This window comes from Odontesthes bonariensis, chromosome 9 (assembly GCF_027942865.1).
Source record: "Odontesthes bonariensis isolate fOdoBon6 chromosome 9, fOdoBon6.hap1, whole genome shotgun sequence".
NCBI lineage: Eukaryota > Metazoa > Chordata > Actinopteri > Atheriniformes > Atherinopsidae > Odontesthes > Odontesthes bonariensis.
Genome location: NC_134514.1, coordinates 10,687,878 through 10,705,469, shown reverse-complemented (window position 1 = coordinate 10,705,469; position 17,592 = coordinate 10,687,878). Strand labels below are relative to the sequence as shown.

The following is a 17,592-nucleotide window of genomic DNA, read 5'->3' as shown; positions in this document are numbered from 1 at the left end:
ATTATTGATTTTAAATGGACCAGAGCAGCTATAATGACTACATTTCCCTCCTTTTCATTAAATTCATTTAATTTTGTCACAAATGCTTAAATTCTGATCAGAATCTATTATAGGAAAAGAGATCTTCACCTATGCTAGCCAGCTCTTTATCATCAGATTAGTGAACTGGTTCAATCCTGTCCCAATTGTGAAAAATACTGTCTGGCTTAAGAGGGATGAAAATAGCATAGTTCAATGTATATGTCCAGTACAATATAACTATTCATTATGATTTTGCTAGCACATCATTATAACAGAAAATACAAATGAACCAACCTGCATTCTCATGCATGAGTCATGCTGGTTTATTTGTATTTTGTGTTATAATGATACTGTCTGGCTTAAGAGGGCTGAAAATAGCAGAGTTCAATGTATCTGTCTAGTAGAATAGAAGCATTCCTTATACTTATGCACATCATTATAACACAAAATACAAATTAACCACCATGACTCACGTTTGAGAATGCACTCTTGTTTTTTAACATTTGTCAACCGTCTGACTTTATTTTTCAGTTGGTGGGCGGTGAGTTTGAGCTGGAGACAAACTTCATAATCCAGGATGCAGAAAGCATCGGCTGCATGGTGGAGCTATTGGAGCACTGTGATGTCACCTGCCAGGCTGAAATCTGGAGCATGTTTACTGCCATCCTGAGAAAAAGTGTTCGAAACCTGCAAACAAGCACTGAAGTTGGCCTCATCCAACAGGTGCTGCTCCAAATGAGTTCAGTGGATGACATGATTGCAGGTATTTTTTTTTTTTTTTTTATCTATTTTTTTTTATTTGTTTAGGACATTATCAGTAGACCCAAAATCAGTGACACAGGAGAAGGAATTACAATATTCATTTATTTTTCATACACACACAAAACAAGAACAAAAGAAAAGAAACTCCATACACCCTCCCCTCCCCCATTGGTCTGTACTTATAATTTTACCCAAGCAAACCTAAGCATTTTATAGTCTATATATTGTGCTCTAATCTATGGCTAGTACTTTACAAGTCTAGCTAAAAATTACGGGTTGGAAACTGCAGATACTTTGTCAAAATAAAAGAGGAAAGGCCGCCATGTTCCATTTTCCAGTTTAAAGAATAACATCACATCCTCTATCCAGGTATGCAGTCCTTGAGCAATTGGTGACTTCCAACGTAGGAGGATACGTCTACGGGCAATTAGAGAGGCGAATGATAGTACATTCAATTTTTGTGCGCTGAACGTAGGGTAGTTCAGAGGCACCCCAAAAATAGCAATAAATGGACAAGGTTTTATATCAGTCTATTATATTATATTATTATTATATAAATATTTTGCCAATTTGGCTTTTCTTAAGTGCATCCCATGTACCACCTTAAACTGTATTAGGTTAAGACGGGTACATGATGTAGAATAATTAACTTGTAGTTTGGCTTCATCCCACCATTCGTCTTGAAACTGAACTTCCAGTTCAGCCTCCCATTTACATTTGATTTTGTCAAGAGGAGAGGGGTTTCATTTCAGAATAAAAGTATATAATTTGAATGTTAGTCCCACTTGCATAAATGACTTATCAAGAATATGCGGTAATGATGCCTCCTGAGGCAGAGGTCGAAATGTAGTACAATGGTCCTTAACAAAACTCCGAAGTTGAAGATATCGAAAGAAATGGTTTTGGGGGAGATCAAATTTCTCTGACAAGGATTTGAAATCTGCAAACACGCCATTGAGGAATAAGTCTCTAAATGATCTGACACCTTTATAACTCCAGAATGCAAATGCAGAGTCAAGCTTTGAGGGCAAAAAGTAGTGATTATTGCATAATGGTCCAAAGAGGGCAAAATGATATAATCTGAAGTATTTTCTAAACTGTGTCCATATTTTCAATGTTGACAAGACCACTGGATTAGAGGTATAATTTCTTGTTGGGGTAGGCAAGGAGGAACATGTCAAGGCAACAAGAGAAGGAAGAGACTCCATTTTACACCAATCTAAACCTCCCTCATATCTCCAGCTCAGTATTTTATGTATATTTGCTGCCCAGTAATAGAAAATAAAATTTGGGAGACCCAATCCCCCCTCCCATCCCACTGCCTGAAGAGCACTCCTTCTTATTCTTGCCACTCCTCCTGCCCATACAAATGAAAGAATAATCTTATCCAGTTGCTGAAAAAATGATTTAGTCAGGAAGAGTGGAAGACACTGAAAAAGAAACAAAAACCTGGGACAAATATTCATCTTTATATTCTGCACTCTGCCCGCTAGTGACAATGGCAACTTGGTCCATTTTTGTAGATCTTCTTTGACCTTAGTGAGTAACTTATCAAAGTTTATGTAGATCCAGAAATGAATGGGCAATGTTAATCCCCAAATATCTAAAACTGTATGAGGTGAGATGGAAGGAGATGTGACCTTGTTTAATCTGTTTTGCCAAATCATTAATTGGGAAACAAACTGTTTTTTTGTAAATTGGTTTTATACCCTAGCTGAAAAAGTACCAAAATCTGAATTATTCTATGAGACAGGGTCTGTAATATAAAGTACAAGGTCATCAGCATACAAGGAGATAAAATGCTTAGCATTTCCTCGATGTATGCCCTGCAAATGTGTTGATGTTCTCAATTTTATGGCTAAAGGTTTGATGACTAACGCAAACGATAAAGGTGATAGTGGACATCCTTGACGTGTTCCACGGGAGAGTGAAAAATATGATTGCAGGTATGACGTTGCTATCAACTTAGTTTTGAACAAGTGGGGATTGGACTGCATACGTATGTACATTCTTTAGATGGATTGTTGTGATTTTAATTCCCACCAAGTGCATTGCTTTTTCAAAAAGTCTGTGCAAGTTTTGAGGGAAAAAATATTTTTCATCTATGAGGCCTGGTGCTTAGAAAATTTGCCTCCTTTTAAGGGAATTTTTTCTGTTTTGTTTTGCTTTTTCATAAGTCTAGCTATGTGAAACACTTCTAAGTATTCCGTGTCCGACCTGCAGCAGACAGCAGCGTGCTCTGTGAGAAACCATCAGATTCCCCAAAACTGATAGCACTCTGACCCCTGTCCACTGCAGGGAAGATGCTGACAACTCAAAAGTACTTAATACAACCCCACCTTGGAAAAACAAACAAACACCTAAGTATTCTTTAATACGTTGGAGCAATAAAACATAAGTAAGTTGAGATGGCTTTACTTCGTGTGGTTAGTCTCATAACTCGATTGATTTTCATTCGAAATTACTTTCACCAGTATTTCAATCAGTTGAAATGATTACTTTTTCTTTTAGACTGCAGTTAGGACAACAGTTTACAATGAGACCTGAGTGTTTATATGAATCGAATTTTTATTTCTAATAAAAATGAATTCTCCATCCATCCATCCATCCATCCATTATCTTCCGCTGGTCCGGGGATCGGGTCGCGGGGGCAGCAGCTTGAGCAAAGAGACCCAGACGTCCCTGTCCCCGGCCACTTCCTCCAGCTCTTCTCGGCTGGCCCTTCCCAGGCCAGCCGAGAGACATAGTCTCTCCAACGTGTCCTGGGTCTTCCCCGGGGCCTCCTCCCAGTGGGACGGGCCCGGAACACCTCACCGGGGAGGCGTCCAGGAGGCATTCTCACCAGATGCCCGAGCCACCTCATCTGACTCCTCTCGATGCGGAGGAGCAGCGGTTCTACTCCGAGCCCCTCCCGGATGACCGAGCTTCTCACCCTATCTCTAAGGGAGAGCCCAGACACCCTGCGGAGGAAACTCATTTCGGCCACTTGTATTCGCGAAATGAATTCTATATTATTTAAATCTTAGTTTTGCAAAACACATTTATTCATCCATAACATTCTAAACACACAGTATATATTAATAAATGGCAGTTTTTCTCTGGAACTGCCCCACAAAACTAAAGAGGAGCACAAAAAAAAAACAAGCTACCGATATGGAGCTCAGGAAATTGCTCCCCCGCAGTGCCAATCGATAGTCCCTTCTTCTTCTGGGTTAATTTCCATTCAACCAAGAATAGGCTCATTAGATGCTCACTCAGTGCAAAACCAGTCAATTAAATCTGGTGTTTTTTTCCACTTTCCTGTATTTTAAAATAGTCCCAGCAGCTGCAATCAAACCAACCAGAACAGAAAATGAACCTTTTGGTGCATTTTAGATTCAGGATTTGTCTCTGATGAAGCACCTGTATTTATGTCATTGTGTATCATTGTGGCTTCTGGTCATTACACATTTGAACCCTGAATTCGATATCACTGGCATGCTGCACAATTCAGAGTAAACCAGTATCTTATCAAACTTGAATTATGTTTGAAAATACTTTTTCTCTATTGTGTTGCTATGCCTCCAAGTTAAAACGGTTTGCCTTATAGATATCACATTGATGAATTGTGGTGGACAGGTTTTGTGCAAGTTGTAAAGGAATTTCACACGCAATGAACTTTAAACCAAAGTGAAACCATATCACAGGGCATGAGCAATGAGTACATATTCCCATGAGAATCTCCTGTGCAATGTGGATGAATTATGATATCTGTAAAATGCAGCTGCCTTTTATGATAGTCCCTTCTCCTTTTTCTCCTTGTTTTTTGTGTGTGCTTGATGATTTGTGTGTGTGTGATGTCTTGTTCTGTAAGACTTGCTGGTGGATATGTTAGGTGTACTGGCCAGCTACAGCATCACAGTGAAGGAACTGAAGTTGCTCTTCAGCATGTTAAGAGGGGAGGGAGGCGTCTGGGTAAGTGACACCAGGACTGAGTGCTGGACATTAGCTTCTTATGCTTTTGACACCATCACTTGAATTGCCTCCAGAGATTCCTAAACCTACTTCCGCTTGAGGTTTGCTCTCTGAATGACTAACTGCAGAATGAGTGAAGTATCTGCTGTCCAAAAAGTCACAATGAAAGCTTCGAATGTCTTGTTGATAAACATTTTTTTCAATCTTTGTCACCTGTGCAGCCAAAGCACGCAGTTAAAATGCTGTTAGTGCTGAATCAGATGCCCCAGAGACATGGTCCAGATTCCTTCTTCAGCTTTCCTGGTCGCAGCGCAGCAGTAAGCTTTCATATGTCATCATTAAAAAATTGTGCGTTTTGTTTCGAGAGCCTGACATTCTACCAAGATGAAATTTACAAAAGACATTACTGTATATGCAAAACTCCCAAAGGATGTTTAACAAAAAACGCCTTTTCTGGGCCTTTTTCCTTTCTATTCAACACACAACGGGACGGAGATTAGCAAGTAGATGAACTAGAGATATGCAGTTTAATGGAATTTCTATCGCTGATGAGTCGAGAGTTGTTTCAAACTATTCTCTATAGAGTTTTGGTGATTAATAGCAAAATTACCCAGATACTGAAACTAGACTCATGGCTGGATTAATTTCAAAGAGGCTGGACATTTACTGTTAAAAAGTATTAACAACGAGAAGGCATAGTGTAATAAACTAGTCGGTAACATTGTTACATTGTCATAGCTACTTACTCTTTTAACACATTCAACTAGAATAATCATATTTTTAAGCTAGAAAAAAACATGTCTCAATTAATTGAAATCAGTGAAATAATCAATTTGCAGTAAACATTAGTGACAAAAGTGGGATTATTTTCGATTTGGATGCTATGCTATATTTGATCAGTCACCTTAAAACATTATTTTGACAAGCTGGCTCCAGAGGCAATGCACAGGATTTTTACACGGCTTTCTGTCATATGTTTTTCTCTTCTTTTGCCCTTTATTTGTTTTAGGCAATTGCGTTACCTCCTATTGCTAAGTGGCCTTATCAGAATGGCTTCACATTTAACACCTGGTTCAGAATGGATCCATTGAATAATATCAATGTTGACAAGGACAAACCGTATCTCTACTGGTGAGTGAGTGCACACTGACATACATTTGTGCTCCATATTTCATTCATCTAATTGTTTTTGCCTTTTTTTTATTAGAAATCATATCCTTGCAGAAGCCTGTAAAGCTAGCAGCAGTTTTATTGACTAAACAGTATGCGGTCCAATACTCTGTGACCTACAGGGATTTTCTCATTTTAGCAGATTATGACTATAACTTGTATTTCAAGGTCGAACTAGTTTTACAGATGCTGTTTTTCACACACTGACAACATTTATGCAATGTGGTTTGTGAAGGGCTTCATTTTCCTAGATACTGCTCATGAATTATAATGAATAGAGAGGGAATTAAGTGAGATTATTGAGATTAAAACTCATGCAGGCATGAATTACATGGCTGGAACACTGATTTCTACTGTAGGAGACCCTGCATAGTTATCAAATCAGATTTGAATAAGTGTCACAAAAGGCTTACCTGCCAGCTTCAGATGGAGCTTGTGGGTAACTGTTGTGAAAATCGATAACTGCAAAGTGCAGTAATAGTTATTCTGTTTAGAGAAGAACGTTTGAGGAGGGAACCACGGATTACAATGAGCATGTAAAACGGCTGTGGAAGTGAATGAAAGAACCAGTGGATAATAAAGATGAAAAGATACACCAGGCTGACTGGAAAGACTGATTGGCCAGAAAACAATTCCTTCTTATCATCTGCTGGCTGCCATCGCTCTACCTTGATCTAACAAATGAAAATGAAATAATCTCCCCTCACCTTAGAAAAACATTTTCTATGTCTCTCTGATGTGTAACATCAGAAAGAAAAGAGGAAATATTGGCTAAGCTAAGATTTTGGTATTCACGTGGCAGCTATTCTATACCAGCTGTCACAAAAAGGGGTGAGATACGCCAGGCTAATCCTGTTCATGTATTTCTCCAAGTCCCTCTCATCTCAGTGGCAGGGCATGCAAACAACAAAAAGAAGAATTGTATCTTCAGAGGCAGACCAAGCTTCTCCAGAAATGTGTCTTGGCTCAGCAGCAGCCAGGTGTGGGGCTCTGCATCTCTCTGGCTCTGCAACCAAGCCACAATGTACAAATGAAACATCCCCACATTCTGGACCTGCCTTAGCAAATATGTCTGTTTGTTTCAGATTATCTCAGTGGGTGGTGAGGAAGATTGCCTTTACCCTAAAGACTGTTGGAGTGCATTTAGTATGTGTCAGGAGTGTAAAACAAGTTCATTAAAGTGGGGATATAATGGAGAGGTATTGTGTTATTGCAAGGTTGTTTGGATCTGCACACTGAGCGTAGAGGAGCTGCTCATACTGTCAACAGTTTACATTTCCACAGTCCCCACGATTAGAATGGAGAGACACATAGCATTACTGTAGTCTGGTCACCAATAGCAGTGCTGGCCTTTATAGAGGGAATGCACGTGGTGTTATAAAACATGTGACTGTACCCGATTATGCCCAATTTTTACCACTGAGTGGCAAAAAGACAGCTGGCTCAGTGCCTGTGACCTGTTTGACAGGCTGGAAAACACAGAAAATCTGTTGTGCAGTCGATTATATAAACAGATTTGGAAAGAAGTTGCAGTAATATTTTCTCTCTCTGCTTTTTAAATTTTTGGGGAAAAAAGAGTTGGAGTCATGACAAAAAAGCCAGGTCTATTCTGCGAGTCAAATTTGATGTTTGATGGATCTTTTTAATCCTGATCCCAACACTGTCTTTAAGCACATTGAGGTGTATGAAATGTGATCAGATGTTTTATCAAGTGGGGTAATGGGAAAAGCCTGTTAGAGACCTCGATAAACAGGCAAAAAGTGTGTCCCCAAAACATTTGAACTGCTTCATGACCACGCTGACATGACATGGACTGCACAGTGGATTGTTACTATAATTTTATCCATGCTTACCGTTTTCAGTCCAACAGTTTGAATAAGATATAAGATGTTTGTACAAACCTGTCCATATAAAAGCAGAATGTTGTTTAGGGCCTGCTTTTTGCAGACAAAACTTTTAAGTATGACCAGGCATCCAGGCTTTTTAATGCTTTCAGCCTTTGCTTTTCCTGGTGTAGAGATGGGGTGCATATAAGTACCCAAAGTCTGTGGTCCACTGATTCTTTGGTTGGTTGCAAAGATCTCAGTCGAGACCAATAGCCTTTGATTTAAGATAATATTAATTTGTTCTACTCCCAATCCCATGACTGGCTGTGGCGACGGTGTTTAATGTTTTGCCACTCAGGGCCTAAATTTCAAACGCTCTAGGCAGATAGATGCTTACCCTCTGCGGTTGTTTCCATGCCCGCAAAAGCTGCAACCACTGCAGTCTCACCTCTCCTATTCTCCTACTCTGATTGTTTTGCCGTCATATTTTATTTGACTTAAGAATTTTAAAAATCGTCTACCATTTCCTCCTTCAGATGAATTGGTATCTGCAAAGAGCAAAACCTTTAAAGTTATTTTGAACTTTAGACACCATTTCATTGTACATGATTTGTTAGAGCTTCTTAAAGAGATATTACCCAAAATAATTCTTAACTTGGTTGTCAAAAATACATCCACTTCTACCTTGATTAGTTCGAACTTGAAACGATATTCTGCTTTAGCATAATTGAATCTGTGTTCAACTCTCTCTGTTTGCAGCTTTCGCACCAGCAAGGGTATTGGCTACTCTGCACATTTTGTTGGGAACTGTTTGATTGTAACGTCGCTTAAGTCTAAAGGAAAAGGTTTCCAGCATTGTGTGAAGTATGATTTTCAGCCCAGAAAGGTAAGACCTGCTTTAGTCTTAGTTTTTTGAGTGACTTACAAATTTTTCTAGCTAATTACATCATTCTGACTAATATGATGCCTATATTCTCTTGAAAGTTTTATTGATCAAGTATTATGATGATATAAACATTTTTAGCAGCCATAAAGTAGCTACTTTAAATGTGGTCACATCTAAACCTGAATTGCACAATGCCATCTGAGGAACTGCATGTTACATTATGATCTAAGTAGAGGGAAAAGAGATTAAGATTTTAGATTTAATTTGAAACACAAAGTCATTGTGCTCTTTTGAATAACCCTGTAATCTTTTTCTATATTTACTCCTGTCCCCCATCCATCACCTTGTCTTTTCTTGGCTCTAGTTTGTGTATTTTGTATATCAACATAAACACCTGAAGAATTAAGAAAAAAAAAAAAAAAAAAAGCCGAGTCGTACAGGTGTAAATGTGGATGTGAAAATGAAAGTTAATTTAGCTTGGTGCATCAGTGCGGCGCACCTGTCCCTGCAGAGCAGACTAACTAACTCCGTGCATGTGTCAAACAATTAGAGGCTTCACATAACAGTTGCAAACAACTATGTGTCTCATTTCAAGAGTCACAGCACAGGTACTTCTTGCAGAAGCTTTCTGAAGATGAGACGCAATAAATACATTTTTTTTTAATTGATGTTACATTCAGCAGATGGTGCAGTTCTAAATTATCTCCAGGGTGCTTGCACTCTTCTCCTCTGCCATGAATCCTGTTTTAGGTGTCCTTACCTATGGGTGTAGACAGCTCTAATTGGACCGCTCACCGTGCCCTTCTTGGGTCAAACCAATAAATGATGGGTATACAGTCACATCAGAGATTTTAAACTTATTCCCATGTGCTGATTTAATCCTGAATTCAAAACTATTATGTGTAGCTGCAGTCTAACGCATTTGATTATTGTATATTGATAACATATTTTTTTGTGGTATTAAGATAATCCTTCATTGCTGCAGTTATCTCTTTTTTGGTTTCTTTTCTTCTGCTAGCAGGTGACCTTTTCTTTCTCTTGTGTCACATCAATAAACTTCTCACTTCACCTACTTTGTTCCTTTTAACACTGCTGAACTGTTAACAAAAGTTTTTGTTATGTGGTATTTTTTTAAATTACTCACTAGATGTAAGATCTTTGAAAGTCAGTTCTGTGTTTGCAGTTAGCTCTTCGTTCCAGAATAAGCAAGTGTTGGAATCTTGCTTATTGCCTTTGCGCAGTGAAAAATTAGTTGTCTTGCCTCCTGTTAGCCTTTCCTCTGATCTATTATTCACTTTCTCCTATTACAAATTTCAGAACATTAGTTAGCAAACCTCACTGCTCTGGCTTTCCATTAACTTTGGGGTTAGTCTGAATGTTTCAAACAAAGAAAAAGTAATCACAAGGATTATCGTAAAAATCTTTGAAATATTGTACTGTGATCCAAACTCCTCTGCATTTTTTTCAGATGTACATTAGAGGGATTCTGACAGATTTAATAAGTGATGGATTCTGTAGCTCAGATACTAAACCTTTTCAATCGGACTCTCTTCTCACCCTCAGTGGTACATGATCAGCATAGTTCACATCTACAGCCGCTGGAGGAACAGTGAAATAAGATGCTATGTGAATGGACAGCTTGTCTCTTATGGAGACATGGCATGGCACGTCAACACAAACGATGTAAGTAATCTGCCTTTTACCTCCTATTTGCTGTTGTCATATTGACCTGATTCGATGTTTTGACCACAGGAATGACTGAGGCAAACATATCGATGTTTATCATTCTTTCTCGTGTATTGGTCACACAGAAATGCTGCTTTAGATGTGAAAGATGGAATTTTTAATATTTTGATAAACGATTCTTGCACAGGGTGAAAATGTGTGCATAAATTAAGGTTGAAACTTTTTGCTTTTCATTTGCATGAGTAGAGATGCATTTCCAAAGATGTTTGTGATTTTTGTAGCTGTGAAGTCACATTTGTTTGGTTCATGAAATATTCCACCCCATTACCTGAAGCTGCCTTCATTTGTGTTGGCATAGTTTTTCCACACTTGAGGAGGAAATTTCATTGTGAGTGAGCATCATTCTGAAGATGATTTTTTTTTTCTTTACATAATGGCCGCAGAGAATCAAATAGGATTGTTTCAAGCACGTGAGAGGCATGTAAAAATGAATAGAAAGGGGCTGCATATGATAATCAGACCTCTACATCACACCTTTCCAATCAACTGGATGGAGATCTTTTTTAAACCATCTTTTTCATTACCACATTTACTCAAACAGTAAGCTCAAACATTAATCTAGTAGCACAGGAAATATTGTATGCTGACAGCTGTAGTAATGGTACACGAGGAGTGCTTGTGTTAACGTAGATAAGCTGAAAAAGCACGGCAGTTGCATGTAGAGTTTAGAGACATAAATCGAGTTGGGTGAGCTTTCCCAACAGCTAAGTCAAATACAAACTTGATCAAGATTTAGATTCTGCTGTTTTTTTTATTTTTCACTGTTCCACTTGCATAGGATTTCACTTGTTAAGTAATTTGCAGCTGCTATTGTCCATTACACTTTAATTTGATCCTGTATGTAACGACTGCATATATTTTCTTCTTTTCTGTGGATTCATCCTCTTAAAAGGGTGCTGTGGAATAAAGTACTGTTGTTATTTATTTAGTTCTTAGCCTTTGAAATACAGCTAAGTGTGAGACCTTTTCTTCTTTCCCACAGTACCAAACGGTATAACCTCTTTCTGTATGTCCCTCTTGCAGAGTTATGATAAGTGCTTCCTCGGGTCCTCAGAGACAGCGGACGCTAACAGAGTATTCTGTGGGCAGTTAGGAGCCGTCTATGTGTTCAGCGAAGCCCTCAATCCCGCACAGATATTTGCAATTCATCAGCTAGGACCAGGCTATAAGGTATGTGCTTGAGGGTGGCTAAACCAGATTACATGTAAGCAGTCTGCATCACCGATCCATCTGTGAAATCGATGAGCAGTGCTGCCCTGCCATAGTTCCTTTGCCTTGTGGCTCCGTCCTGCTTTTCCTCCTCGATAAACGACTGCATAAATGACCTTATCCTGGGAATAAAAGTATAGTACAGAGCGGGAAGCAGCAGGAACGAGGAGGGGATAAAGTTCCAAGCCAACTTATATCAGCTGCAGCAGGTGTAGCGCTCCCAAGCTTCTTGACCTAAACCGAATCCTGTATGTGGATGTAGAAACATGCTGACGTACCCAGACAGGGATGATTGAAAATATTTATGACACAGTGACAAACCTTTTGCAGTTTGTTTGATATTTTGCATTTGTATTAATTTTTTTTTTTTAATTTCTTAAAATCAAGATGCAGAATTGACTTTTCTTTCCTTTTCTTTCCTCTTCACATTGTCTCACTTTAACCCCTGATACTTTCATGCTGCCGTTTCTTCATAGTGTCGGTTCTGCACTCTGTCCCAGTGGAGCAATGACACACACTGCCAAATCATCTCTGAACACAGGATGTGTCCCAGGCAATTTATAATATCTCTCACAATTTCATGCCACTTATGTTCCAATCTGTCTTTTTTCAGGACATAGTCATTCTTTTTTTTAAGGCAGGAGGGAAAAGTGGTTGGTGGCATCAAAGATCAAACTTAGTAAAACCTTCACTGGTGAGGAGGATTTCAATCAGGTCTACGAATGCCTTGGGACTCCTGGGAGAATTCATTCATTTAACCCTTTTTCCCCCTAATGACAGGCGACCTGCTGTACCCTTCTTGAACAGCAGTCCCTTATACACATTTAGTGAAAAGTTATTTTTCAGAATTCTTAAAATAGTGAAGAGCATGTTCAGGGGAAACATTTACCTTTCAACAGATTTAGCTGTGAAAAGTATTGGTGAATATAATGAAACTAGCCAGGTAAGTTGCACTGGGAGAGCTGTCTGGTTGAGGAAATATCCTTTTTAATTGAGGACTGCAACGTTAGGAGTGAGTGCAGGAGATTGCAGCACGCATATTTTTTTTTGCTCAGCTGTTGGAAAAAAAGACTGCATTAATGCACTGTATGATTTATTTTCTGCTGTACGATTTCCTCATCCATGTTTGATGTTTGACACACTCTCCCCTGCTTACACAGTGTTTTGAATCTAACTTTAACTTCTGCAGTTAGTTTAAATGCGGCAATTATTGCTGCCAAGAGTCACCATTTCTCCTGCATGCTATGATTTATGACTACAAATCTGACAGACCTGTTAGTAGAATCTGGTCCCCAGGCTCTTTTGTGCTCTGACTGGAGATGGACTTCTGGTTATTCCATTTAAAGTACCAACAGGCAACTTTTAGCAACATATTCCCAACTTTATGTCTGATATTAAAGATTTCCAGCAATCTCGAGATGGAATGAAGGGGTAGCAGTGAGTCTACACGGCTTACAGCAGCTCAATGTAATATTTTCCTGTCATTCCTCACTGCTGTTTTATCAGCTTTAATCTTTGTGCAAGGTCTACAAAATGGTGAGCTGAAGAATTCCGACAAGAGAAATGCCTGGCAGTTCTTAAAAATGTACATGCTATGAAGCATAAAACTAACAGCAGTTTTAAAGAGCCCTTGTTCACATGCTTGTTTTTGTTAATATCTCTGCCATTCATCAAAGCAATATGCACTGACAATTTTTAGTGCAAACCCAGTATTAGATATTGATTTGAGTTGTCAAAGCAATTAAGCTATGACTTTACATCTTTAATATAATGCACTTAGTGTTATTTCTGTGTTTGCCCTCTTTTCACCATTGCCATATGTGAGCTACATGAGGTTGATTAGCCCACTGAATCTGTGCCAACACTGCTCTGCAGTATGCACCGCAGAGAGGAGAGACTGAGGGAGTCCCACGGTCCAATTCCTCATTTCAGTGGATGAAGATGTTACCTTCTTGTTGGTTCCACAGTATGTTAGAAAAACACATTATTGTACACAAGAACCTCGCAGCCAAAGCAACATTTGTGGGGAAAAAACTGCTGATGTGACGATACATTAAAAGATCAAATCTGGCACTGATGTGTATCTTATTTTTCTGTTTTTCTGTGAGAGGATAAAACTTTAAACATCAAAAGGTCCTAATATCCTTTATCTAGCACTGTATATTCGAGCAAATGCTGGCTTATGGGTAGTACACGTGCCTGCCCATGAATACTCTTTTACTGTTCACTGGGAATCTACTTTGCCTTACTGATAATGCAGGAGAGTATAATACCACGAATACTACACAAAAAAGCCTTGGTTTTACAAATGTTCATTTGATTAAAAGGGAATGTAGCTTTGAACATTTTGTCAATACTTAGAATCTGTTTGATTGCATTATAGGATATTTATTTTTCATTCGAAGTTACAAATCATCCCACATCTTACTCTCGAGTGTCCTGGCTCTTCAAGTGGTGTCCCTAGTTAGCAGTTGGAGGGAAGGGGAAAGCTGTTCTGTGGCTGGTCCGTGGAATGATGCTGTCATGCTACAAGGTTTTATAGACAAAACCCATGAGATCCTTATTTTCACACTGCAGCAGCAGTCTTGCAGAAGTGCAGGGCACTGAAGCTTGTTATTTCTTGTCACTTGGGTTTCATGAGTAGGAACTTTTGAAGGATGTTAGAGACTACATGATGAGATGCGTGATAGCTGCTGTGTCGACTTGATCATAGCAAATCATGTGAATATCTCTTTATTGTTGGACTAAAATGAGATGCACCATTAAATGTGACTCATCCCTATTATTTTCCTGACCTGTACAGCTCTTTGCACGAATAATGCTTGCATGGATTTAGAGCCAGCCAATATTCAGTTGATCAATACCATTTGAGGAACACTTAAAACAGTAAAAATAAAGCTATAGTATCACAAAACAAATAATTTATTATACTGAAACGATGCAAGGCAATTTTAATATAATTTTGTGCTAAACTTAGAATTTGGAACAAAAAAAAGATTCTTTATATTTCTTGAAAAGGTTGCTACTCTGCATGCATAATTGACCTCATTATAGAACTGACCTGCACTTATTTTACACATTTACACCCTCACTAAAAAAAGCCACCCAGTTTTAGTTCCATTTTAGATAGGTGCTTGAATCCTGTTTGCCTGTGTTGCTTAGCATACTGGATTTTTTCTACAGTCCCTCCAGGGCCAGATGGTTGTTTCCTCACTGTTACTTCAGCTCTCTCAGTCTCTCTTATCACCACATGCTTGCTGCCCATGGTTCAGAGAGGGAAGGGAAAACATTTCTCTCATTCATTAATAATTCAGCACCTCTGATTAGTGGAATTGATTTCAGTATTAAGCGTAGTCCATTCACACGGCTTTGACAGATTAATTCAGCTCATGTGTCAGCTACTAATTGATCGAGTAAATTAAGACTAGTCTTTTATTGATAAGCAATTTGTTATGTTAACCATAATGAATTTGTTATCGAGCTATTGACTGATTGAACGTGCACTTTCATGCAGCCGTTAAAATGGCTGGAGAAATGTTGGTGAAGGTATAATAATATTTCTCAGCAAACATGAATGTAAATGAATGAATAAATTATTTGACTGTATCTTTGAAGTGCCTTTAGATAACATTTGTTGTGATTTTACACTTTATATAAAACTGAATTGAATGAAACATTAAAAACATTAAACTCTGTCCTAACACAGGGCTTAATCATAATTGGAATCATTAGTATTTTCAGGAGTTGAAGACACTTACTAGTAACTTTACTAGTAAATTAATTTTTCTGAATATTGGCTTATTTTGTGGATTTGCTCTCTCCAATTATCACCTTGTGCTTCATTGCACACTGTCAGTTTTAATTTGAAAGTTTTTTTCGACAATGTTGGATAACCTCGTTATAACCTGTTCTGTGTGCTTGTATAGAGAAGTGCTTATTTGGTAAAGAAACCAAGAAAAGTATTAAAATGTTACTGCGTGGCAAGTAAAAGGGCCATTCCCGTGGCTCCCTCTATGCAGCCTGTTTCCATTTACACGAGTACTCATTGGAATTCAGAAGCGACTGCTTGTTTTGAAATACCTCCAGAAGACTCCAGAATAAATGACTGAAATTAAAGCAGGTAAACAATCATTTGTTTTGATTCCTGTTATCAGCTGCTGTTCCTCCTCATGATTGTGTTCTGCAGGAAGAACTTAAAGATTGCTGTCAAACAATGATCCTCTGAGAAGAATAAAGGAAAGACTCACTTAAAGCTAAACAAATTGAAAGCAGTAGAGTAAAGAGCTCCACCAAATCTCTATATGACATCCCAATCATCATGACATAAACTTATATCATTCAACTAATAACATAACCATTTAATGTCCCCCAAGGAGGAGAAACACAGAAAATGGAAAATTATTATTTTTCTGGCCAACGTGAAATAAAAGAGCTACACATTTTTATTTTCTTTGTTGTAAAGGAAATTTCACTTTCTTTTTTCCTTGCTTTATTTGTTTGTGTAGCTTTTCTTATTAAAGGTTGCACCAAAGTGCTGCTCAATTTCTTTCACTTCTTGCTTAGCAGATAATTGTGTCAAGAATGGTTTGCATCACTAAAAAGTAATTGTGTTGTCTTTTTTGTTTTGGTTGAGTGCATCAAAAAAGAATTATAGAGACGAAAAGGACAGCTTTAATTAAGAGAGAAAAGGCCTTTTCAAAATGTATTTCTGCAGTGCGCTCGATGTCGATCAGTTTTAATTTTTAAATGGGCCTTTTTTTCATCTTGTTATAATTAAAAGATAACACCCACAAGACACTGATACGGTGTGTGCAGGAAAGAGATACTCAGTCCATCGTTCGCACTCCACCCATGTTTCACTTTATCTCTTTTAATTTCCTTATTCACTCTCTTTTTCTTTCAGAGTATATTTAAGTTCAAGTCGGAGAGCGATATCCACTTAGCAGAGCATCACAAGCAGGTGTTGTATGATGGCAAATTGGCAGGCTCCATCGCCTTTACCTATAACGCCAAGGCCACTGATGCCCAGCTTTGCCTGGAGTCCTCTCCCCGTGAAAATGCCTCCATATTTGTGCACTCACCACACGCCCTGATGCTTCAGGTCAGCTGCATTACTCTCACTTTGTGCACACCATCTCAAGCAGTGTTGTATTCGATGCTGCTCTGATGTTTATTTAAAATTCACTTGGTATGAAGGTGTTGTTGATGGGTTCCATATTATCATCGCAGGATGTGAAAGCCACAGTGACTCACTCCATCCACAGTGCCATCCACTCCATCGGTGGTATCCAGGTTCTCTTTCCACTCTTTGCTCAGCTGGACTATCATCAGCTGAGGGACAGCCAGGTGGAAACTACAGTCTGGTAAGAAGTAGAGATCTTGTTATTGAACAATGTACAATCTGACTTGATGCATTGGAAGTTAAACACACGGAATTGTAAGTAACAGAGATCTCCTTTTGTAGCTGGGAATTTTATTGGGTTTTAATGTTTTGATCATACCATTTTTTTCTAATTGTGCATGTGGTTGAATTTTGACTGGACAGAGGAAGCAAAAATTAACATATTTATATCGGTCTGTATTATGAAGCCAAATTAGATGGGTCTAAATGTAAATGTAATAAATGTAGGCATCTAATTGCTCTTTATTGGAATGTCTTTGGGTTGTTATTGCTTATTAACACTATTAAGTGGTGTTATGATTACAAGCATTAAATACAGAATGCCTTGAGATACAAATCAGCTATCTTGGCAAGCAAGAAAGTATTTTGTTAATCTTATTGCAATATACATTTGGCAATGAAAAGTGTTTAGTTTTTCAGCTGCTTTGTAGGAAGACTGTGAATGGGTCTTTATTAAACCAAACAATAACCTTAACCTAATCCCAGACCACGTTGTGTTAGTGCTTCAGCTACTCCACATGATTTTGAATAGACAGGCCAGCCCTGCATGGTGGATAGCAGATGATGGTAACTGCACCCAAATCTAAATCAGGTGTCTTTTGAAGTCGTAGTGTGGT

The 17,592-nt window shown here is 38.4% G+C and overlaps 1 protein-coding gene across 1 annotated transcript in view; it reads left to right on the top strand.

Moving 5' to 3' along the window:
• nbeab (neurobeachin b) overlaps window positions 1-17,592 on the top strand; it is a 184,707-nt gene that overhangs the window by 43,574 nt on the left and 123,541 nt on the right. The window contains exons 2-10 of the mRNA XM_075473089.1: window positions 553-784; window positions 4,637-4,737; window positions 4,959-5,054; window positions 5,747-5,868; window positions 8,493-8,619; window positions 10,183-10,302; window positions 11,389-11,535; window positions 16,478-16,675; window positions 16,804-16,937. Coding sequence (XP_075329204.1) covers window positions 553-784; window positions 4,637-4,737; window positions 4,959-5,054; window positions 5,747-5,868; window positions 8,493-8,619; window positions 10,183-10,302; window positions 11,389-11,535; window positions 16,478-16,675; window positions 16,804-16,937 — 1,277 coding nt within the window. The remainder of the gene's footprint in view (window positions 1-552; window positions 785-4,636; window positions 4,738-4,958; window positions 5,055-5,746; window positions 5,869-8,492; window positions 8,620-10,182; window positions 10,303-11,388; window positions 11,536-16,477; window positions 16,676-16,803; window positions 16,938-17,592) is intronic.